Here is a 26,168-nt window from a genome sequence, read left to right on the forward strand (position 1 = left end):
TAGAAAGTTTTAGCAATAACAATTAGATAAAGCATGTTTTGGACCTCTAAGAATGTAAAATAGCATCTGGAGGGTTTTACACCCCCAATGCTAATGCTCTAAGAGAACTTGTATATGTGCTTGTCTTATATATATATATATATATATATATATCATATTTTAGCCAATTAAACTAAAAATTTATCAACATCAAATCATGTGAAATTGGGTAAAAATACATAATTGCTATAGTAATTATATAAACTAGTCGAGAACCCACGCAATGCGCAGACAATCCTGCCATATGAGAAGGTTATGTAGAATGTATAAGATATGTTAAAATAATAACATTAAGTAACACCTTTCTCTCAATTCATAAAAATAAATTCAGTAAAATTTACCAAAATTTCTCATGATCTAGAGTCAGAGTCGAGGTTTTTTTAGACCTAAGGCTATAATGATTTTTTTTTTTTTTGTGATATTTTATTGAGAGTTTTCTTTGTTACATTTTATTTATTACTGGTTTAAAATTTAAACAAACAAGTAATGGCAAATTTGCTTAAAATATAATTCATAGTGGATTTTTTAACATCATTAGCATGTTACACTGTTAGAGTCAAGTCTTTTGTGCATTACTTTCCCAGAAAAGATGCAAGTTACATTGTTGGAGTCAAGTCTCCAAAATCACATGGTGGATTTTCTTATTTTGGGACCCTTAATTGATTCTTTTGTTAAAGGAGTAAGGGTAAAACGCAAGTAACTTGTGTCAAGTCTTGGTAACTCGATTTTCCTTTTCCACTTTTTCAAAGAAAATAAATCTACCAACTTGTCCAAAAGCAGCAAGTTACAAATTCAAGTCTCCATAATCTTTTCTTTTTTCTTAGAATCAAGTCTTCCTAATTACATGGCCCTGTTTACGGTTTTCATTGGAAAACTTATATGTTTGGCCTTGCATTTTTTTTCACCGAAACTCACATTCTCGACAAGTTTTTGCATTTTCGTATGAATTTGATCATTTTCAATTTTCATTTACAGTAATACATGCTCTCTTTTCATTTTCTAGAAAATAATCTAAGCCTATTAGAATCTCAAAATCTAATTGATCATTTGATATCAATTCGATCAGTCACATAAGTTGGTTGAAAATTTTAATATTTGGAATTTATTGCAAATTATATTTTATTTTTTAATTAATCTGAAATAAAATTTTTAAGTAAATGATATTTATCTTATGAATAATTTATTTATTTAACTTGTATATATGCTTGATCATGCTAGTTCAAATTGGTTGTCTGCTTCTTCTCTAAAAAAGAAAAAAAAAAAAAAAAAATTGGTCACTTGCTTAGTTGGGGAGCTCATCCCTTATTTCTCTATTTTAGATTTTGAGTAGTTGGTTTTTCGTTGAGGTGGTTTGGGTAAGGAGAGTATTACGATTTAAATTAATAAATGTTTTTTTTTTTTTTGAGCTTGCATTAATAAATGTCTTCTTTTTTTTTTTTTAAATAATTTTTGTGATACAAGCTAGAAATTCTACTCTAACCTAGACGACCTTAATCTAACCTATTCTAAGTGTATATGTGTGTGGAACTCCCTTTTGCAGACTTGAACTCTGACTCTTGCCCTCCACACCCCACAAGTACTTATACTTGTGGAGTGTGAGTGTCCGCCACACCAAGAGTGCACAGTGGTGCATTAATAAATGTTAGAGAACTAGTGTTTAGTGATTATTGGATTGTTTAAAATTTGAATTTTCTACCCGTTTTGATTTTCTAAGAAATTTACATTTTTTGTTGTTGTGATGTGGATGTGAAAATGCTTTCCTTAATGGAGAGCTCATAGGGAAAGTTTATATGCAGCTGCCACTAAGGTTCTCATTTTCGGGATTGTCTCACAAAGTGTGTCGACTATGCTGGTTACTCAATGGACTTAAGAAAGCACCATGAGCTTGATTTTAACAAATTTTCATATCAGTTGCGGGGGGAAAATTTTCTTTGAAAATCAGCGTAATCAGTGTTAAAAATCAAGCACCGCCTCTCTCTCTTGCTCTTTTTTCTAGAATTCTATAGTTCTCATATTTTCTCTAGAAGCTTCCTTGCACTAGTGAATTTCAGCCACAAGTTTAAGGTGTCTAGAAGCTTAGTAAAATATAGTATTTAAAAAGATAAAGCTAGAAGCTTCAAAGTCAGTTCTCTTTACCGAAATAAGACTAGTATAAATAGGATGTCATGTGCCTAGGTGTGTGGTGTACCCGGCATATATGCAGGTTACAACATATAATTTTCGGTGTGAGACGTGTGGAATAAGGTGAAGGGTCAATGAAGAGAAATACTTGTATGAAGTGAGGTGAAGCCGTGTGAAGTGAGGTGAAGCCATAAAGCTCCGAGTGTTGTAGAGTGGGAAGTAAAGCTATGAAGTAAAAATGCTGTGTGTGGACTGATGTGATAACAGTTGTAAAGTATTGTAATTAAAAGAGTCCAGTTTTCAAATAAAAGCTCTTTGTTCTGTCTTTTGTTCAACCATTAGGACTCTCTTCCATGAAAATCATAACTCCTTTTAATACCTACAAAAAAGAAAAAGAAAAAATAGCTTTAATATATATAGAGTTCGGTTAATAAGTGCTTTGTTAATGAACCATTTTAAGAATTTTTATACTACTTTTAGGGAAAATATTAAAAGTTGACTAAAACCTTTTTTTTCTTTTAAAATAAAAAGTTCTTAAAAATATTTTCTAAACTAATGTTTTTAGAGCATTGGTTAACTTTCCCCTTAAAGGGTCTGGTTAACAAGTGCTTTTCGGGCATTTGTTTAATGTACCACAGCACATATGCTATTTTACATACCCAAAAAGAAATTATCCAACTTGGATGTCCCCATGTCAGTTGCTTTTTGGAGTATATAAAACTGTGTAAAGTAGATTGTGTGTAATTAACACTAATAAAAAATCAAGTAATTGAAAAAAGTAGCCTTTAAAGCATTCTTATCAGGTGAGCCAAATGCCAAATATTTGGCATTTGGCACACCAAACACCAAAAACAGAGCATCATCAGGTGTGCTAAATGTCTCAAAATTTTGAGACATGCTACAGTACGCTCTTAAATATGAGAGCGTACGGACAGAAATGCCATTTTGGTTTAATATTTTTTTATTCTCTTTTCTCTTTTCTCTCTCATTACTTTATTCTTTTCTCTTCTCTCTCTGTCACTCTTTATCTCTTCTCTCTCAGTCCTCCCTGCTCAAGATCTCTCTCATCTTTGCTTAAGATCTCTCGTCGCCTCACCTCGCTGCCGACCTCCATAGCCCTCGCCTTCGACCTTTAGATCTCTTAATCGGGTCGTGGGTGTGAAATTTGGGATGGGTTTCGATGTGTGGGTTTTGGGTCATTGATTGATCGGTTGGGTTGGGATTTTGGGCTGGTGGTGATGTCGTGGTTTTGGTAGTGGTTGGTTGAGTTTTTGGCCGGCGATGTTTGTGGCTGTAGTGGGCAGTGGTGTTTGTGGTTGTAGTGGGTTTCGATGTGTGGGTTTTGGGTCATTGATTGATCAGTTGGGTTGGCATTTTGGGCCGGTGGTTGTGGCGGTGGTTGGTTGAGTTTTGGGCTGGCGATGTTTGTGGCTGTAGTGGGCAGCGGTGTTTGTGGCTGTAGTGGGCCGACAGTGTTTGTTGAAGATTTTGAGTTACTTTTTCTTTTTCTTTTTCTTTTTCTTTTCTCTTTTGTTGAGGTTTTTGGATTTGGAATTTGTTGGAGATCTAGTGATTGTGATTGTAGCTTGTGAAGGTTAATTTGCCGTTGCCGTTGGTGGTTTGTGGAGGTTGATTGTGATTGTAGTTTAATGTGTTGGATATATTATTTTAATGTATAGAATTGAAAAATAGAAGATGTGATAAATGGTGAATTGTAAAATGGTGTGCTAAAATGATAAAGTATGTTTTTGATGTGTTAAAATAACATTTTTTATGAAAGAGCTGATGAGAATGCTCTTATATGCAAGAAAGTAGGGTGTTAGCCGTGATAAAAAGCCAATATGCTTCGGGAAAATTGTTCACAAATGTGCGAGATCTTTTTTGTGCTTGATCTTTTTTGTGCTTATGGCCATATCATAAATGCAGTGAAGATGGAAAAAAAATAATAATAATAAATTCTGTTCACAATTCCTAATGTTTGGGATAAAGTTAAACAGGTCCAAGACATTTTAAAACTAATCAATTTGGTCTCCAGAGCCAATTTAGTCCCTAAAACAGTTGATAAAAAATAACTAAATATTTAAAGACTAAGTTGACTTTAAGGACCAAATTGACTAGTTTTGAAAAATCTTGAACCTAGTTGACATTAGCCCAAATCTCAAGAGTGTGGATGAAATTTACCCTAATCTATATATATATATAAAACCGAAGCTTTTAAAGCTCCCACAATTTTCCACGTCAGCACAATATTTAAATTAAATTAAATTTTCCACCTCATCACTGTTTTCCTTTTCCAATGCAAATTAGACTTCTAGCCAAATAAGGACACTCTCCCACCGCCTCTACTCTCTCCTATTTAAGAATTGCTTGCGTAGAAAACCTAAGCCCCAAAAACTTATTTTTGCTGCAACACAATTTTCTCCTTAAAACTTATTTTTCTTCAAGATTTTTTTTTAGGGCGACTCATGCTTCACAATTTACATATTCCACTTATGTATTGGATTCCTCTCCTTCTTCGGTCAATGCATCAAGGTTAGGGTTATTTAATTTGTTCAATAAAAATTATAGATTTGTTGCTTTTTCTTATAAGTTTGTCAATTGTTGTTTTGTTTATTTAATTGCTGGGCTTGAATCTTTTAATTAAATCTTCAAATTTTTATTGAACAAATCAAATAACCCTAACCTTGATGCATTGACCGAAGAAGGAGAGGAGTCCAATACATAAGTGGAAAAGCTATAATCATGGATTCCCTTCTTTCTATTGTATTTCTCTATTGCGTAATTATATATATATATATATATATATATTGTTTTATTTCAATACTTTTGAAACTTTGAATCTTCTGATTTTTTAAATTTTTTTTTTTTTTTGGCCTTTTGGAAGTTTTAACATCATAACTTTTGGGTTTTATTTTTTCTATTATCAGAAATTATCTAGAAGATTTCAATGAATATCCATGGATTATTCTTTTTATCTTATATTTCTATTCCTAACTTTTTTTCCTATATTTTTTCTTTAATTGTCCGTGTTTACGTCTCTTTTGTTTTTCTTATTTTTTCTTTAATTGTCCGTGTTTATGTCTCTTTTTGTGTGAATATGTGTCATCGTATCTGGGTACTTAGGCAAAATCTATAAAGACTAAAGATGCTTTTTTTTTTTGTAATGAATCCTGTGTTTTTCATGACTTTAGTGAGTCATATTCTTAATGATCGAAATGGTTTTGTTTGACGTGGATTTTGTTCATATTGGTTTCAAAGTTTATTTCTTGGCTTATATTATAGATTGTAATATATTTATTCATCAAACTGTTTAGTTGAGTTTGTTTTCGAAATTGTTTTCAGTGTTGGACATTTTCTTGAAGCATGTTGGTATCATATATTAAAATACTGTTAAGTTGATAATAATAATAATAATAATAATAATATAGTTTAATAAATGTCTGAAACGTATAGCTGTTAACAAATGTTTTAGCTATATGATTTTATTTTACAAATTCAATTTTGGTGTTGTAGTAAAATAAACAAAGATTAAATTATATATTGTACTCAATACATTTCCCGTGCATCGCACGGGTTAGCGACTAGTAATATTAATAAAGATTAAAAAGCAATGGCATATCCCAGTCCTCAAGTCACGGCCATACTAAACTTGAACAGTCACAATGTTTATGTCACTATACATTCTACTTTCAAGTGAAATAGCGTGACTTCCCACCATTCTGCTATAAAATGGCACTATCTTCAGCCTTAAATTCATTATTCTCTAAATAAGATCATAATAGATAATACCGACAAAAGTTTACGCCATTCAGTCCACCATAGGACATGTCGCGTCCGCCTATCTACCCTTTCATTCTCCTTTTTTGCTTCCTCCACTTTCACTCTGGAATCCAATCCAATGACCTTCAAATTCTCATGAAACTAAAATCCGCGCTTCAAACATCAAACACCAATGTCTTCAGTTCTTGGGAATCCGGAAATTCCATATGCAACTTCACTGGAATCTCCTGCACTTCTGACGATTCCATTACAGAAATCGAACTTTCATACCAAAATTTAACCGGGGTTCTTCCTCTTGATTCCATATGCCAGCTCCAATCACTAGAAAAGCTCTCATTCGGGTTCAACCACTTGCACGGTCCAATTATGGACGACTTGAAAAATTGTGTCAAATTGCAATACTTGGATTTGAGCCACAATTTGTTCACAGGATGGTCGGTTCCAGAAATATCCTCTCTAAGCCAATTACGGTATCTACATCTGAATTTAAGCGGATTTTCCGGGACTTTCCCGTGGAAATCACTCCAAAACATGACCGGTCTTGTTTCGCTGAGCCTCGGAGACAATCCTTTTAATCCTTCTCCATTTCCAAACGAGGTGTTGCTGCTTACTAACTTGACTTGGCTTTACCTATCAAACTGCAGCATCCAAGGTACAATTCCAGCAGAGATTGGAAACCTTAAAGAGCTAATCAACTTGGAGCTTGCCGACAATAACATGACGGTGAAAATCCCAGTTGAGATTGGGAACCTAGTCAACCTGTGGCAGCTTGAGCTCTACAACAATTCATTCGCAGGAAAACTTCCTATCGGTCTAAGAAACCTCACAAAGCTTGAAATGTTTGATTTTTCAAATAACTATCTTGAAGGCGATCTATCTGAGTTGAGGTTCTTGAATAACCTGGTTTCTCTGCAACTGTATCAAAACGAGCTATCTGGCCAGGTACCGGCCGAGTTTGGCAATTTCACGAAGCTTGTGAACCTTTCTCTGTATAGAAACAGCTTCACTGGTCCGCTGCCTCATAACCTTCTCTCCTGGGCTAAAACTAATTTTATCGAAGTAGTCTTAGTAATCTTTTCAAGTCTCTGTAATCTTTTCTTTTTTTCTTAGAATCAAGTAGTCTTAGTAATTACATGGCCTTGTTTACAGTTTTCATTAGAAAACTTATATTTTTGGCCCTGCATTTTTTTTCACCAAAACTCACATTCTCAACAAATTTCTGCATTTTCATATGAATTTGATCATTTTCAATTTTCATTTACAGTAATACATGCTCTCTTTTCATTTTCTAGAAAATAATCTAAGCCTATTAGAATCTCAAAATCTAATTGATCATTTGACATCAATTCGATCAGTCACATAAGTTGGCTGAAATTTTTAATATTTGGAATTTATTGCAAATTATATTTTATTTTTCTAATTAATCTGAAATAAAATTTTTAAGTATATGATATTTATCTTATGAATAATTTATTTATTTTACTTGTATATATGCTTGATCATGCTAGTTCAGACTGGTTGACTACTTCTTCTCTAAAAAAGAAAAAAAAAATGGTTACTTGCTTAGTTAGGGAGCTCATCCCTTATTACTCTATTTTAGATTTTGAGGAGTAGTTGGTTTTTCGTTGAGGTGGTTTGGGTAAGAAGACTATTATGATTTGCATTAATAAATTTTTTTTTTTTTTTTTTTTTTTTTTTTTTTTGTGATACAAGTTAGAAATTCTACTCTAGTCTATTCTAAGTGTATATGTGTGTGAAACTCTATTTTGGAGACTTGAACCTTGACCCTTGCTCTTCACACTCTACAAATACTTATAGTTGTGGAGTGACTACCACGCTAAGGGTATGCGGTGATGCATTAATAAATGTTAGAATCTAGTGTTTAGTGATTATTGGATTGTTTAAAATTTGAATTTTTCTAACCGTTTTGCTTTTCTAAGAAATTTACTTTTTTGTTGTTGTTGTGATGTGGATGGGAAAATGCATTCTTTAATGGAGAGCTCACAGGGAAAGTTTATATGCAGCTGCCTCTGAGGTTCTCTATTTCGGGATTGTCTCACAAATTGTGTCGACTGTGCTGGTTACTCAATGGACTTAAGAAAGCACCACAAGCTTGATTTTCACCCAAAAATCTGGCCCATTCGCCCTCCAAATATACCCTACAAAACAATTTTAACAAATTTTCAAATCAGTTGCGGGGGAAAATTTTTCTTTGTAAATCAGCGTAATCAGTGTTAAAAATCAAGCACGCCTCTCTCTCTTTCCGGACATTTCTCTCTTGCTCTCTTTCCAAAATTCTATAGTTCTCATATTTTCTCTACAAACTTCCCTGCACTAGTGAATTTCAGCCACAAGTTTAAGGTGGCTAGAGGCTTGGTAAAATATAGTACTTAAAAAGATAAAGCTAGAAGCTTCAAAGTCAGCTCTCTTAACCGACATAAGACTAGTATTTGTGCGTTTGGATCCACATTTGCATGTTTGCGCTTTTTTATGTGCGCATTTTTTTTTTCAGCTGCAGTTGTTGACCGGATCCAACAGTGCGCATCAGTGGTACTGTTTATATATTATTTGTGCACTGTTTATATACTGTTTATCAGAAAAAAAATATTAAAAATAAATCTCACGGTACTATTCATATATTTAAAAATTATTTTATTATAATATTTTTAATTTTTAATTTTAATTTTAGTAAAAATAAATGGTATAAAACGGACCCTATAAATAAGATGTCCTGTGCGTGTGAGACGTGTGGAATAAGGTGAAGTGTCGGTGAAAAGAAATACTTGTGTGAAGTGAGGTAAAGCCGTGTGAATTGAAGTGTGTGGTGTGCCATAAAGCTCTGAGTGTTGTAGAGTGTGAAGTAAGGCAAAGTCAAAATAAGTGTCCTAGTGTCCGTAAGTGTTCGGTGTGCATATGTGTACGTGCATTTAAGTATATTGTATGTCTTTCTCAAAAAAAAAAAAAAAAAAAAAAGTATATTGTATGTGAATGTAAAAGTGCCGTGTGTGCACTGGTGTAATAACAGTGGTACTTGAGTGTTGTAATTTAAAGAATTTAGTTTTTAAATAAAGGCTTTTTGTTTAGTCTTTTATTTAGCAATAAAGACTCTCTTCCATGAAGATCAGAACTCCTTTTAATATCCACAAAAAAGAAAAAGGAAAAAACAGCTTTAATATATATAGAGTTCGGTTAACAAGTGTTTTGTTAAAGAACCATTTTAAGAATTTTTATACTACTTTTATAAAAAATATAAAAAATTGACAAAAGCCTAGTTATTTTTTTCTTTTAATATAAAAAGTTCTTAAAAATATTTACTAAAGTAATGTTCTTAGAGCATCAGTTAAATATTCTCTTAAAGGGTCTAGTTAACAAGTGCTTTTCAGGCATTTGTTTAATGTACCATAGCACATAAACTATTTTACATACCTAAAAAGAAATTATCCAACTTGGAAGTCACCATGTAAGTTGCTTTTTGGAGTGTGTATAAAACTGTATAAAATAATTAGTGTGTAATTAACTCTATTAAAAAATCAAGTACCTGAAAAAAGTAGCCTTTATATGCAAGAAAGTAGGGTGTTAGCCGCGATAAAAAGCTAGTATGCTTCGGGAAAATTGTTCACAAATGTGCAAGATCTTTTTTGTCCTTACGATGCAGGGAAGATGGGAAAATAATAATAATAAATTTCATTCAATTATAATGTTAACTAGGTTCAAGACTTTTCAAAATTAATCAATTTGGTCTTCAAAGTCAATTTAATCCATAAAATAGTTGAGGAAAAATAACTAAATATTTAGGAACTAAGTTGGTTTTAAGGACTAAATTGGATATTTTTTAAAAATCTTGGACCTGATTAACATTAACCCAATCCTAGAGGGTGTGGATAAAATTTACCCTAATAATAATAATAAAAAATACAGCGAATTTTTTGTTGGTGGTTATGTAAGATGACAAAGATTAAAAAGCTACGGCATATCCCAGTTCTCATGTCACGAATTGACTTTCTACTTTCAGATGAAATAGCATGACTTCCCACCATTCTGCTATAAAATGGCACTATCTTCAGCCTTAAATTCATTATTCTCTAAATAAGATCATAATAGATAATACCGACAAAAGTTTACGCCATTCAGTCCACCATAGGACATGTCGCGTCCGCCTATCTACCCTTTCATCCTCCTTTTTTGCTTCTTCCTCCTTCCCTCTGGAATCCAATCCAATGACCTTCAAATTCTCATGAACCTAAAATCCGCGCTTCAAACATCAAACACCAATGTCTTCAGTTCTTGGGAATCCGGAAATTCCATATGCAACTTCACTGGAATCTCCTGCACTTCTGACGATTCCATTACAGAAATCGAACTTTCATACCAAAATTTAACCGGGGTTCTTCCTCTTGATTCCGTATGCCAGCTCCAATCACTAGAAAAGCTCTCATTCGGGTTCAACTACTTGCACGGTCCAATTATGGACGACTTGAAAAATTTTGTCAAACTGCAATACTTGGATTTGGGCAACAATTTGTTCACAGGATGGTCGGTTCCAGAAATATCCTCTCTAAACCAATTACGGTATCTACATCTGAATGCAAGCGGATTTTCCGGGACTTTCCCATGGAAATCACTCCAAAACATGACCGGTCTTGTTTGGCTGAGCCTTGGAGACAATCCTTTTAATCCTTCTCCATTTCCAAACGAGGTGTTGCTGCTTACTAACTTGACTTGGCTTCACCTATCAAACTGCGGCATCCAAGGCACAATTCCAGCAGAGATTGGAAACCTTAAAGAGCTAATCAACTTGGAGCTTTCCGTCAATAACATGAAATCCCAGTTGAGATCGGGAACCTAGTCAACCTGTGGCAGCTTGAGCTCTACAACAATTCATTCACAGGAAAACTTCCTATCGGTCTAAGAAACCTCACAAAGCTTGAAATGTTTGATTTTTCAAATAACTATCTTGAAGGCGATCTATCTGAGTTGAGGTTCTTGAATAACCTGGTTTCTCTGCAACTATATCAAAACGAGCTATCTGGCCAGGTACCGGCCGAGTTCGGCAACTTCACGAAGCTTGTGGACCTTTCTCTGTATAGAAACAACTTCACTGGTCCGCTGCCTCATAACCTTCTCTCCTGGGCTAAAACTAATTTCATCGACGTCTCTCTGAATTTCTTTACCGGTCCAATTCCACCAGATATGTGCAAGCAAGGTACTTTGAGGGGCCTTTTATTATTGCAAAACAATCTTACCGGTGAAATTCCAGCAAGCTATGCCAATTGTTCCACTTTACTTCGTTTTAGGGTCAACAATAACTCACTCTCGGGTAAAGTTCCTATTGGAATCTGGGGATTGCCGAAGGTGAACATAATTGATATCTCGTTGAATGATATTGAAGGCCCAATTACATCTGATATCAAAAACGCCAAGTCTCTTACATACTTATTTGCAGGAAAAAATCGCTTATCTGCTGAATTACCCGCAGCGATTTGCAACGTAAGTTTTCTTGAAATTTTGGATATCTCTAATAATAGTTTGAAAGGCAAGATTCCACAATGTTTAGGTAACTTTAGCTATTATCTTAGGGTGATGAATTTGCGAATGAATAATTTCCAGGGTACCATACCTGATACATTTGCAAAGGGTAGTAAGTTGAGAACTATTGTCTTCAATGACAATAATTTAAAAGGGCTATTACCAAAATCTTTTATCAACTGTACAAATCTGGAAGTTCTTGACCTCGGAGACAACAAGATTAATGATTTATTTCCTTATTGGTCTGAAGCTCTTACCAATCTGCAGGTTCTTGTCTTGAAATCCAACAAATTCCATGGACCTATAGGAAATCATAAAACTAGTGGGGTGTTTTTCTTTAAGCTAAGAATTCTTGACTTGTCTCACAATGAGTTTACAGGTTTTTTACCAAGAAATTATTTTGAAAATTTCAATGCCATGATGATGATTAATGATGAAGGCAGACTTGAACCGCATTATTTGGGTGAAAGTAGTCGATATCAAGATTCGGTGGTGGTGACAGTGAAAGGGTTGGAAATTAATCTACAGAGAATCCTAACCATCTTCACAACAATTGATTTATCAAGCAACAAATTCGAAGGAGTGATTCCAGAAGAACTTGGAAAGCTTACAGTCCTTCGACTACTCAACCTTTCCCATAATAGCCTAACTGGCCATATCCCATCATCATTGGCAAAATTGTCAGCACTTGAATCCTTAGACCTTTCTTCAAATAGCCTCATTGGAGAAATTCCTTTGCAACTAACAGATCTAACATTTTTGGCCATGTTAAATCTTTCACAAAACCAGCTTATTGGACCCATACCTCAAGGCAAACAATTTGCTACATTTGAAAACAACTCCTATGATAGAAACCTAGGATTGTGTGGATTTCCATTGTCATGTAAATGTGGCACTAATGAGCTGACACAACCAGCACCACCATCAACATTCCAAGAAGACAATGATTCTTTGTTTGCAAGCGGATTTGGTTGGAAGGCTGTGTTAATCGGCTATGGATGTGGCTTGTTGTTTGGATTAGCTATGGGATATGTTGTGTTTAAAATAAGAAAACCTAAATGGCTAGTAAGGTTCATTGAAGGAAAACAAAAGGACAAGAAGAGAAGGCCTAATAATCAAAGACCTGGACAAAGAAGAAATTAATGCATTAAAAAGGGGTGCTCCGTTTGACTAGCCTCTCTTTTGATGGTATTTTGTGTATTTGTTTGTTTATTTTGAGATTGAATGGCATGTTTGGCTTAATTCCGGGGCTAGCTTTGTGCTCACTTGTACTTCTATTTTATGTATTTTATATTTGAGAGTATTTCTGTATGTATGTGTGTATGTGTTTTTTTTTTTTTTTTGAGACAATGTGGCATGTTGGACTTAGTTCAAAGGATGGCCTTGTGTTCAGTTGTACTTTTAATATTTTATTTTCCTCAATAAAAAATGATAGATGAATTATTTATAATGGCAAAAGTTACTGAAGAATTCTGAATTTGAGAAAGAAAACTACACTCCATAGATTCTACTTTCTACTAAGTAATCTTTTTCTTTTCTTTTCTTTTGGTTGCTAAATTACTTTCTACTAAGTAATCGTAAGAAGGGGAATAGGGATTGGATATATAGTGGAAATGGCCAGTAATACACTCCCAACCCCACCTTGAAAGAAACGTTTTTCCTCATCCATTCACTCTCGTTGATTATAGAGGACTTACCCCCGTGTTTTTTTGCGTTCAGAAAAAAAGATTTGATATTTCTTTAATAGTTTCACCAAATAATTTGGGTCCAAATCCATTTTAGATAATGTCGGGAATGCTTCGATTATCAGGATGAAAAAAAATTGGTATGGTTCTGAACATTCTAGAATCTTTCCCGTCAATATAAAATTAATAATCACACTAATGAAGAGAGAGAAGCACAATTAGTGTCGGGCATTTTCCTATATTGTATGAACCAAGCTCACTAAAAGAATTGTAGCCACCCTTTAAATTTGACTGAAATTTATTTCAATTTTCTAACTTTACTTTTATTTAATTGAGTCTTTTAAACTTCAAATTTATTTAATTTAGGACTTCTATCCAATTTTGAATTTTGTTAAAAAAATTTCATTAAAAAAATATTATTTTCACATGAAAAAAAAATCTATAAAATTATTAAAAAATTTTCAAGATTTTTTATGTGATAAATTTTTTTAATTAATTAATAGCATACTTAACGGCAAATTTTTAACAAAATTGGGCAAAATACTTGAATTGAATAAATTTGAGTCTTAGAGGACTCAGTTGCACAAAAGTTAAGTTAGAGGACTAAAATGAATTTCAATCAAAATGTAATTTGCATTTTAGCTTTAGATTATCTTATGAAATTTGATGATGCCGAAAATAATACCACCAGTGAGTCACACGTTCCTCGTACGATCGCAAATGGCACCTGCACAACGAAAAGGAATAACCTAGCAGAGAGTACCGGTGTGGTACCGGCCAAACACCCTCCGAAGGTCAAGTTAGAACTATTCTCACTGCTCTAGAGTGCTAGAGAGGGTAAATTATGCGTACCTTGGGTTGCGAGGGTGCATAGGTTTTTATAGTAGCGAGGGTTACCCTTCTTTTCCTTGGAGTAGAAGTCTTTTCCTTATAGGAGTCCTTTTGAGCGTATTTTTCGGGATCTTTTCCTTATAGGGATCCCTTGAATATTATCTAGCGTGGGAAGCAAGACAATTCCTTATACGTAGCGTGGGTAGCAAGTAAACTTATGCTCGGTCCGTCAACCTCAATTCACTTCCTTCAGCTTTTTGGGCGTCGATCTAGTAATGCCGTCACTCTTGGAGCCAGCTGATCCTATGACCGTCAGCTATAACACCGTCTGCTATGTCCGAAGGATTGCACTAAACCGTCAGTTTTATGTTCCGTGTGGCTAGGCTCTCCTTTTATCCTTATCAGTTGCCCCCTACTCTACATGCTCGACGCTTAAAACCGTCAGCATGTGGAGTTATGACTTGACCATCTTTTTGTTCCAAGAGACGAAAAAGAGAACGAATTATGAATGACTCCTCGAGCCACGAGCTATTAAATGCAAGGTCACGTGGCGCGCAGTCGTTGGCCTCGTTTCTGGGCACGGGCGTCGCCTCGCCTTCCGTGCGTTTTCCCTCTTATATAAATACCACGTCCCTTGTCTCATTTCGCCATTTCAACCCTGCTGACTTTTCAAGAGAGAACCCGTCGCCCTTACTCCCGATTTGTTCCGTCAGCTGTTATTAATACCGTCACTCCCAAGGTTGTTTCATCCATTCAAGATCCGTTTCACCTGTAAGTTCTTCTTCCCTTTTCTTTGCTTTTTTACTTTTGCCTGAAAAATTTCTTTTATTGAGAACGTCAGTCTAGGAACTTAGAGTGTATCCGTCACTTGTAGGTAGTCAGATGTCAAGTGACGCGTCGAGTGATCAGTCGTCAGTCCGCGATGGAGCAGGCTACGACGAATTTTTTGGCTCAGGTCAAGAGTCCGACGGCTTTTCTGAGTCGTCAGGAAAAGAAACGTCAGCCCAATCCCCTAGTATTGACGTAGAAGACCATGTCGAGGGAGTTAGGGAGAAAGTGTTAAGTGAGGTTGAGGTCGAGGGGAGAGACGAGGAAATTGTTGGTGACGGGAACTGGGATGAAGGCGACGAAGAGATTGATAGTGACGGGGATAGGGATGACGGTGACAAGGTTAGTAGTAACGGGAATGGGGATGAAGGTGACGAAGAGTCCTATGAGGGAACTTCAGGGAGTTCTGGAGGTAACCGTCCCTTCATCCTTCTGGAGGAGTGGGCCGTCAATAAATTCCTTCCAAAGATGAGCAACAGAGTTTTTAATGAGTTGCGTACCCGTTTCCAAATCCCAGACCACATTCCTATCCGTCTCCCTAGAAAAAACGAGAGGTGTTATACAGGGAGGACTGCTGATGTGGGGATGTACGATGCCATGTTCGCAGCAGGCCTTAGATTACCACTGATGGCTTTACACCGTCAGCTGGCGGATTTCTTGGGATTATCCGTCAGCCAGATTGCTCCGAATGCCTGGAGGATCTTCATCGGTGCTGAGATCCTTTGGGGTCGCTTGAGTGGGGGGAACCGTCACCTTTCGCTAGACGAGTTCTTTTATTGCTACAGACACCAGCATAAAGTATCCGCCAAGGGGACATACCATTTTGCTCCTCGTGAAAAGAGCTTAAGATTAGTGTCTGATATGCCAAACTCAAATAGGAATTGGAAGAGTAGATTTTTCTTTGTTAAGGGGACGGACTGGGTGTGCCGTCCGGATGAGTGGGATACGCTGCCCGGTGGTTATTTTGATAACACTTGGGCTTATATTAGGGAGTCAGGTTGCCCCCCTCTCTTTCTTTCTACCGTCTCTTTTCACTTACCAGGGAGTTTTCTTAACACTGTCTCTTTTAACACCGTCTATTCCCTTTTGTTTCAGCTAGCGCTCGCCCGGAGATATCTGACGAACAAAGGGAATTCATCTGTCGGATACTTGGCATACCGCTTGAGCAACGTAAGTGTAGGGATTTGATCACCCTAGACACTCTCCATCTATATTGTGGGGGTCCTGAGCCGACGGCTGAAGCTCGGAGGTTGGAAGAATTTTCTCGAAAACGTAAGTGGATGCCTCATTTAATCCGTTGGCTTATTTATTCCGTCTGCTCTTACTGATCCGTCAGTTTATTTTGCGTAGAGATGGAAGCTGCGAAGTAAAGGGTGAGGGTCGCCGCTGCCCGTAAGAAGGAGGAAGAGAAGGCCAAGGGAAAAGAAGGATTGTCAACCCCTCATTCTTCTTTGAATGGTTCAGTTAAGAGGAAGGCTAACGGAAAGGATGATCCTCCTTCTAAGAAGGTGGCCGTCAGTCCTAGGGATGTGCCCTCCAAGAAGTCGCCCCCCAAGTCTAGTCACGGCGTTGGGAAAGGAGTGATGACCTCTTCCGGTCCTGTCATTGAGGGGCCCCATTGCTTGTTGACTCACAAGGATTACGCTGTTGAGGGGGTGGAATCTCTCATAAAACAGACGGATCTGGATCCTTGTGTTCAGCTAGGGACGGAGGACCTGGGAGCGTCAGCTTTCTTTGATATAGCATAGGTATGCTTCCTACTTTGAACAATCTGATCTTTGCCTTGCTTAATGGCTGACGGTTGTACTTCCTTCAGGCCTTGGTTCGTGTTAAAGCACTTCAAGACCTGTGCGTGGCCAAAGAAGGTGTCGTCTCTCGGGTTAGGAGGCATAACTCCAACCTGATGGATCAGCAGGCGCAATATAAGGAGGTCGTCCGTCTCTTAAACTCAGATCTGAAGGATGTGAGGGAGAAGTTAGGAGAGGCTGAGGACCAGCAGAAGAAGCTTGAGGAGGAGCTTTCATCTTTACGTGCGCAAGTAGAGACGGCTGGGACTGACGCGGTCCAAAAATTCAAGACAACCCAGTCATTCATTGATTCCTGCGCTGATTATTATGGCACAGGTTTCGATGATTGTTTGAAGTAAGTAGCATCAGTTTATCCGGAGTTTGATCTATCTGGAATTACCATGGATGCCTCCGTGCCGATGACTCCTGCTGGCGACACTGCTGCTGACAAAGATGACGAACCCCTCAATATGGACTTTTTGCTTAATGATGCCGGAGTTGTTTTAGCCCAGCCTGCCGTCACTACCTCTACCGAGTCTTCAGATAAAGCACAAATTGCCAAGGATAAAGCTGACGGGGTCTCTAAGGACGTTCCTGCCACTTAATCCTGGCTATTTATTTTAATTTTTGAACAATGTTTTTAAGTGCCCTTACGTTTATTGGGCTTTTTACTTGTAACTCTATCTGCCATTTTTATGGCGCTTGGTATCCGTTGCTTTGAACATGTATATTAATGTTTTTATTCCTTTGTTGACTAATTTCTATGGCCCCATTTATTTGATGAGACCGTTATCTTTTTGATTTTTAGCCTTTTTTGATTAGCTCGTCATCTCTACAGGCTTGTTGGTTCGAGAACCTTGTTTGTAAGTAGTCTCATTTTTTGGTCAAACCGTCATTCATTTGACCGTCAACCTTATAGGTCCGTTAGTTCTAGGACCTGGTCCATATGATGATATTTTCATCCATTGGACCGTCAACTTTTCAGCGTTGGCTTTTTCGGACCGTCACTCTCTTGGCCTTAGCCTTGATGTTTGGCTCTTTGTTGGTCTGTCAGTTTTTATGGCGTGGTCCATTTGATGATAGCTCATCTATTGGACCGTCAGCTTTTTAGTTTTGGCTTTTCCGGACCGTCATTCTCTTGGCCTTTAGCCTTGTTGTTTTGTTGGTCCGTTAGTTTTTAAGGCATGGTCCATTTGATGATAGCTCATCTATTGGACCGTCAGCATTTTAGCTTTGGCTTTTCCAAACCGTCATTTTCTTGGCCTTAGCCTTGATGTCTTTGACACATTCGTTAGTCCGTCAGTTTTTAAGGTCTGGTCCATATGATGATAGCTTCATCTATTGGACCGTCAGCTTTTTAGCTTTGGCTTTTCCGGACCGTCATTTTCTTGGCCTTAGCCTTGATGTCTTTGACACCTTCGTTAGTCCGTCAGTTTTTAAGGTCTGGTCCATATGATGATAGCTTCATCTATTGGACCGTCAGCTTTTTAGCTTTAGCCTTTCCGGACCGTTATTTTCTTGGCCTTTAGCCTTGATGTCTTTGACACCTTCGTTGGTCCGTGTGTTATGGACTTAGTCGTTTTGGCCGTGAACTTAGTGGACCGTAGAAAAAATACACTTCAGCAATTTCTGAATAAAACTCCTCTTATTGCCATGCATTTAAATAAAAGTAATTAAAACCAAATACTGAACCTTGGGCTAAAAAGTATTGTTGCAAAAAAAAACTAAAGTAAATGATAAATCTGAGGAGTAAAACTATAATTTGCTGAAATAGAAAAGAGGTTGGTCTTCATGCTGCCGCTCTTATTGGTAGTACTTTCGTAGGTGCTCGGTGTTCCATGGGTGTGGTAGTTTCTGTCCCTCCAATGTTTCCAAGTGGTAAGTACATTTTCTCTGCCACGACGAAACTCGGTAAGGACCTTCCTAATTGGGGTCGAGTTTCCCTTGGGTAGGGTCCCTAGCGGCGCCCATGACCTTTCTAAGAACAAGGTTTCCAATTTGGAAGTCTCTGTGTCGAACCCGAGAATTGTAGTGTTTGGCCATGCGGTCCTGGTACCTAGCGAGCCTTTGTTCTGCTGCTGTTCTGATCTCGTCCATTAGGTCGAGCTGTAGTCGCATAGCCTCGTCGTTTTTGTTCTCATCATGGTTGTGTACCCTGTAGCTTGTGAGTCCGACTTCGGCCGGGATGACTGCTTCGCCTCCGTACGTCAGGCGGAACGGTGTCTCTCCTGTGGGTGTTCTTACCGTCGTCCTGTATGCCCATAGTATACTCGGCAATTCTTCGGGCCATATACCCTTTGCCCCCTCGAGCCGAGTCTTGATGATCTTGAGTAAGGATCGGTTTGTGACTTCGACCTGTCCATTAGCTTGAGGGTGGGCGGGGGAGGAGTAGTGGTTCTTTATTCCTAACTGTGAGCAAAAATCCCAGAAATGGTGGTTGTCGAACTGCCTCCCGTTGTCCGAGACAAAGACTCTAGGAATACCAAACCTGTATATGATGCATCTCCAGACAAAGCTCCAAAAGTTCTTCTCTATAATCGTGGCCAGAGCTTCAGCTTCCACCCATTTCGTGAAATAGTCGATGCCCACTACTAGGAATTGCAGCTATCGTACGGCTGTAGGGAATGGTCTCATAATGTCTAATCCCCATTGTGCGAACGGCCATGGGGCCATCATCGGGGTCAGCTCTTCAGTTAGTTGTCTAATAATGTTGCTGAACCTTTGGCATTTGTCGCAGGCCCTGACGTAGGCTTCGGCGTCCTTCTGTATGGTGGGCCAATAGTACCCTGCTCGCACAAGCTTGTGTACCAACGATCTAGACCCTGAGTGGTTTCTGCAGATTCCTTCATGCACCTCTCGCATGACGTAATTTGCCTCTTCCATACCCAAGCATCTCAAATATGGTCGAGAGAAACCTCTTTTGTAAAGGACGTCTTTTATCAGGACGAACCTTGCCGCCTGGACTTTAAGTTTCCTTGTGGCTTCCTTTTCGTCTGGTAAGACCCCATCTTTCAGGTATGAAACTAACGGCGTTGTCCAGCTACTGTCGGAGCATATTCCTGCATGTTGCTGAGATCTATTAGCGGAGAAAGCTGTACGAAAGAGAGTATATTACCAGGGATGACCATTTGTTCTGCTGAAGCGACCTTCGCGAGGCGGTCGGCTCGTTCGTTTTCTTCTCTGGGAATTTGGACGACTTTGGCTTCTAGGTCATTCACTCTTGCCCTTACTTCATCAAGGTACTTCTTCATCTTTTCGCCCTTGCACTCGTAGTCTCCATTTATTTGGTTAGTGATGACCTGTGAATCGCAGTAGATGACTACCCTCGCGGCTCCAGCTGCTTTGGCAAGGTCAAGCCCTGCTATCAGAGTCTCATACTCTGATTCATTGTTGGTGGCGAGGAAGTCGAGATGAACCATACATTCAATGGTGTCTCCTTCAGGCGATCGTAGCACAATGCCGGCCCCTGCGGCTTGTCTGTTGGACGATCCGTCTGTATATATGCTCCATTGAGGGGACTCTGCTGCCCCCTTGTCTTCGTCATGAGTGAATTCAGCTATAAAGTCGGCGACAATCTGTCCCTTGATGGCAGTCCGTGGGCAGTACTGAATATCAAACTCGCTCAGTTCTATGGCCCATAACGCCAATCGTCCTGCGGCCTCGGGACTGCTCATTGCCCGCCGTAAGGGTTTGTCAGTCAGGACGTTCACCGTATGAGCTTGGAAGTATGGTTTGAGCTTGCGGGCTGCCATAACTAATGCAAAGGCAAGTTTTTCCATGGGCGGGTATCTTTCTTCGGCACCATGAAGCGCTCGGCTTGTGTAGTACATGGGCTTTTGCACTTTCTCTTCTTCTCTGACCAAGGCCGCGCTAACAGCTGTAGGGGAGACGGCTAGATAGAGAAAAAGCTCTTCTCCCGGCTGCGACGGGCTCAGTAATGGTGGGGAGGAGAGGTAAGCCTTCAATTCTTCGAATGCTTGCTGGCATTCGTCGGTCCATTCGAAGGATTTCTTCAATGTTCGGAAGAAGGGAAAACACTTGTCCGTTGCCCTTGACACGAACCTATTTAGTGCCGCTATCTTTCCATTGAGGCTTTGCACCTCCTTCACATTTCTTGGTGGTGCCATATCCATAATAGCCCGGATCTTGTCCGGGTTCGCCTCGATTCCCCTCTGAGACACCATGAATCCTAAGAATTTTCCTGCCGTCACTCCAAAGGCACATTTCCCTGGATTGAGCTTCATGTTGTAGGAGCGAAGTGTGTCGAATGTTTCTTTGAGATCTCCTAGATGATCTTCCTCCCTCCGGCTTTTGACTAGCATGTCGTCCACGTAGACCTGGACATTCCTCCCAATCTGTTGCGTGAACATTTTGTTCATGAGCCTTTGGTACATTGCGCCCGCGTTCTTCAAGCCGAAGGGCATGACCTTGTAACAAAAGAGGCCTTGGCTGGTCACGAACGACGTTTTTTCCTAGTCGGCTTCGTGCATTCGGATTTGGTTGTACCCCGAGAAAGCATCCATGAAGCTCAGCAATTGGTGTCGGGCCGTAGAGTCTACTAGGACATCAACCCTCGGGAGGGGGTAGCTATCCTTGGGGCAGGCCTTGTTAAGGTCGGTGAAGTCCACACACATCCGCCATTTCCCGCTTGCTTTTTTGAGCATTACTACATTTGCTAACCAGTCGGAATAGTATACTTCCCTAATGAAGCTCGCTTCCTGTAGCTTTCTGACTTCCTCTGCTATGGCTCGGTCTCACTCAGGGGCAAACACCCTCTTCTTTTGTCTGATAGGTGGAAAGGCGGGCGATACATTCAACCTGTGCACCATGACTGAAGGATCTATTCCCAGCATATCTTCATGACCCCATGCGAATACATCTCGATTGCATCTGAGGAAGGTTATGAGCTCTTGACGGACCGTGGGGTTAGCGAGCGTTCCAATTTTGGTCGTCTGGCCAGGATCTGAACTGTCAAGGGGTATCTCTTCTAACTTCTCAACCGGCTCCGTTACCGTCCGGTGCTCTTCTATGCTCAAAGCCTGAACCTGATCCTCCATTTCCATCATGGCTATGTAGCATTCACGCGCGGCCATCTGACTCCCGCGCAGCTCCCCTACTCCGTAGTCAGTTGGGAACTTTATCATCAGGTGGTAGGTGGAAGTTACCACCTTCCATGAGTTGAGCGTGGGTCGCCCGAGGATAGCGTTGTAGGCTGACGAGCAATCAACTACCAAGAATGTCACGTCCCTGGCTATCTGTTGAGGGTAATCACCCACAATTACGGATAATGTGACCGCGCCCAGTGGGAATACTCGGCTTCTGCCGAAGCCAACAAGCGGGGCATTTGTTGGGATCAGTCATTCCCTGTCGATCCTCATCTGCTGGAACACTGTGTAGTACAAGATATCTGCTGAACTGCCATTGTTAATCAGCACCCGGTGCATATTGTAGTCTCCTACATGCAAGCTGACGACGAGTGCATCGTCATATGGATGGTGAAGGCGTCGCGCGTCTTCTTCTGAGAATCCGATTACGGGACCTTCTCTCCATGCTATCTTCGGCACGACTCCCGTCAGCTGAACATTTTGTACCATCCGAAGATAGGTCTTGCGGGCTTTCTTGGATGACCCGGCGGTAGCCGTTCCTCCTACGATCATCCTTATATCCCCGATCGGGGGCCTCGGTCGCTCATTGTCCCATCGGGGGTGTTGGTCTTGTGCGGAGGGATCCACTTTCTCCTTACTAACGAATCTCTGTAGCTTTCCTTGTCTGATAAGGGCCTTAATCTGCTGCTTGAGGTCATAGAAATCAGCCGTGTCATGGCTGTGGTCGCGATGGAAACGACAATACTTATCCCGGGAATGTTTGTTAGGGTCATTTTTCAGCTTTCCCGAGAACATCAGAGCCTCTTCGTCCTTGATTTGCATAAGGACTTGATCTATCGGGGCTGTTAGCGGAGTGAAGCTCGTGAACCTTCCCCCCAGGGGCTTAGGGCGCCTTTCGTCCCTTCGGTCTCCTGTTCTTGCCTTCTTTCGGCCTTGGTCCTGCCGACTGTCTTCCTGCCTTTCTCTTTTCCTGGGCCTCTCTTCCCGAGCTAACAGCGCATCTTCAGCGTTCATATACTTTGTGGCGCGATAAAGTACTTCCGACATGGTCTTTGGGTCATTTTTGTATAGGGAAAACAAAAACTTGCCCTTCTTCAAGCCATTCGTGAATGCCGCAACAAGTATCTTATCGTCGGCTTCGTCGATCGAGAGTGCCTCTTTGTTGAAGCGGGAGATGTAGGCTCTTAAAGTTTCATCTTCTCGCTGCTTCATACTCATCAAGCAAGCCGTAGACTTCTTGTATCGATGGCCTTCAATGAAGTGTGCGGTGAACTGAGCGCTGAGCTCTTTGAAGGTGCTGATGGAGTTTGGTGTCAGTCGACTGAACCAAATTCTCGCTGCGCCCTTCAGCGTTGTAGGGAAGGCCCTACACATGATGGCGTCCGCTACTCCTTGAAGGTGCATTAGGGTCTTGAAGGTCTCCAGGTGATCTAGTGGGTCCTTGACCCCGTCATAACTGTCTATCTGTGGCATGCGGTACTTACTTGGTAAAGGGTAGGAGTTGACGGTGGCGGTGAATGGTGAGTCAGTTCGGTTGACAAGGTCATCAAGGTCGCTTGATACTCGTCCCTTGAGAGCATTCATCATAACCTCCATTTGTTCCTTCATAGCCTGCATCTCCGCGATAACAAGTGGCGGAGTGGTTTCTGCGAGGGAGGGCATGCTTGTGTTCTATCGTTCTGGTTTGCTTGGGGCGTTGCTGGCCTGGGGTCCTTCCTGGTTTCTTCTGTCGGCGCTGGTTCCTTCTTGATCTACTCCTTGGTTGTTGGGAGCTGCATTTTTCTGTTTCAGTTGCTCTTCTAGGTCGTGGTTTTGTTTGGTGAGGCGCTCCACAGCAGTGGCGAGTGTCCTCACCTGTCTTTCAAGTGCAGTCGTAGGGGCTTCTTCTTCTTGAACGTCGTTGGTGGTCGCCATTGAGCGAGTGAGTACCATGTAACTCTTTTGTTTAGGAAGCGATAACGTGCTATGTTCCCACAGACGGCGCCAACTGATGATGCCGAAAATAATACCACCAGTGAGTCACACGTTCCTCGTATGATCGCAAATGGCACCTGCACAACAAAAAGGAATAACCTAGCAGAGAGTACCGGTGTGGTACCGGCCAAACACCCTCCGAAGGTCAAGTTAGAACTATTCTCGCTGCTCTAGAGTGCTAGAAAGGGTAAATTATGCGTACCTTGGGTTGCGAGGGTACTTAGGTTTTTATAGTAGCGAGGGTTACCCCTCTTTTCCTTGGAGTAGAAGTCTTTTCCTTATAGGAGTCCTCTTGAGCGTATTTTTCGGGATCTTTTCCTTATAGGGATCCCTTGAATATTATCTAGCGTGGGAAGCAAGACAATTCCTTATACGTAGCGTGGGTAGCAAGTAAACTTATGCTCGGTCCGTCAGCCTCAATTCACTTCCTTCAGCTTTTTGGGCGTCGGTCTAGTAATGCCGTCACTCTTAGAGCCAGTTGATCCTATGACCGTCAGCTATAACACCGTCTACTATGTCCGAAGGATTGCACTAAACCGTCAGTTTTATGTTCCGTGTGGCTAGGCTCTCCTTTTATCCTCATCAAAATTAATCTTGTTTTGCTTATATCCATCAAGTCATTGAGTTATATGTTGAAACTTGAATTTGTCTTTATCAAGGCATGTTGAGAATTTTGGTAATTTTATTGTTTAATGAAGTTGCAGTAGTGTTTAATTGAATCTCAAATAGGATCTCTTAAAAATATATAAAAAAAAAAAAATGCAGCAAAAAATTTTAGATGAAAAATTTACAAGTAAGAAAGAAAATTATAGAAAAGTGTTAGATAATGAAATAAATAACATAAGAGAAAGATAATAATGAAATAAATATAACTAGTCACTGACCCATGCAATACATGGAAAAATTAACTATGAGTTATGAAATATTATTTAATTTTGGTTTATTTACAATAATCATCATATCATAAATGCATAGTATACTTAGAAACATGTAACAATAATAACATACAAATTGTAGCAACTAAACTATATAATAAATTAAGTTCTATCTAGCAAATATTGTAACTCTTTAAGTACTATCCAACAAATATTGTACCTCTTTTGGGAATGAACTTTAAGTGAGCACAATTTTTAGCAAAATTTATTTTTTTAAGATGTAAATGAATGTTTTTCAAAGATAACTTTTATTGATTTTTGTAAGAATACTTAAACAGATAATTGTTTCTTCTTCTTTGATTGCAAATTAGGATTTCAATATGAAAAATCCCTAACCTCAATAAAAAATAAAAAATAAAAAAAATGAATTGCTAAATAAAAATTAGGTTTCTAGTCCTTAGTATCCTCAATTATCCAATAGATATTGCACTGTTAAAATAAAAATTTGTTTTTTCAACAATTATTGTGATTTTGTTGCATGACATACCTAAACATAAGGCATTAATGATGGAAGATATGTAGCATGCAAGCTATAGAGATATAAAAATTTTATTAGAAAGTCTCTTTAGAAGACGTTTATGTTTTTATTTTTGGTTACTTGCCTTCAATAAAGAAAATAATAAAATCAATCACCAAAAAGATTTTTTTTTTAAGTGAATAAGAGAGAAATATATAAATACAAAATTTTAAATATAATTATATATTACAAGTTTATAATATATATATATATATAAGCCAAGAAATAGCTAATGAAATAATCTCTGAAATTAATATGAACAAAACCAACCACCATAATCATTTAACAATATGACGCAGTAAAGTCACGAAAAACAAAGAACCTTCATCAAATGGAGGCAGTTTTACTGAGTTCAATACTAAGAAACATACTCAAATACAAACTACTTAAGAAAGAACATAAACAAACACATGGGCTATAAAAGTAAAAATATAAAAGACAAAAGAAAGAAAAGCTACGAAGAGACATTTACATACTTAGAAGACAAAGAGTTTGTAGAAACAAAAGAAATGGCATAGAGGATTTTTGTGTGGTGCAACTAGGGGTCATACCAATGGTCCGACCAGTGATATTATAAATAATTTAATTAATAATTAAATAATTTAAAAAATAAAACAAAAATAAAATAACTCATAATATTTATTAAAAATTTATCCAAGGCACATAAATAATTTTAAGTGACTATACAAACCTCATAATACTAAAAAGATTATAAATAATCATATTAACGTTACGGAAAAAATTATTTTTATGCCAACTTTTGTTTTTATATGTTTTACAACGTAATCAAAAGGAAGTAATTGGACTCTAAGACTGAATTAAAGCTTTATTATTTTAATAAGAAATTCAAGCTGTTTTAAAGTTTAGATACAAATTGTTCTATCTTTAGAGTAAATATATATCTAATATATTTATTTTTTTGAGAATCTTTGATAACACTATATTTAATATAATTGATTGTTTTTTTACTAACATCATACAAATTACAAAGTTTTACAAAAACAATATTCGAGAGAGAGGAAAAGATAAAAAGAAAAACA

At 38.6% G+C, this 26,168-nt stretch overlaps 1 protein-coding gene and 1 pseudogene across 1 annotated transcript; both read left to right on the forward strand.

Moving 5' to 3' along the window:
* The first annotated feature begins 5,985 nt into the window (after positions 1-5,985).
* LOC115956235 (receptor-like protein kinase 7) lies at positions 5,986-7,050 on the forward strand. Its single transcript, XM_031074670.1, has one exon. The coding sequence runs from the start codon at positions 5,986-5,988 to the stop codon at positions 7,048-7,050; it is 1,065 nt and encodes a 354-aa protein (XP_030930530.1).
* A 2,990-nt stretch (positions 7,051-10,040) lies between these two features.
* On the forward strand, positions 10,041-12,609 carry LOC115958044 (annotated as a pseudogene).
* The last annotated feature ends 13,559 nt before the right edge of the window (positions 12,610-26,168 follow it).

This window comes from Quercus lobata, chromosome 8, assembly GCF_001633185.2.
Source record: "Quercus lobata isolate SW786 chromosome 8, ValleyOak3.0 Primary Assembly, whole genome shotgun sequence".
Taxonomy (NCBI): Eukaryota; Viridiplantae; Streptophyta; class Magnoliopsida; order Fagales; family Fagaceae; genus Quercus; species Quercus lobata.

Coding starts and splice junctions, on each gene's coding strand:
- LOC115956235 (XM_031074670.1), top strand. CDS start 5,986: ATGTCGCGTCCGCCTATCTACCCTTTCATTCTCCTTTTTTGCTTCCTC.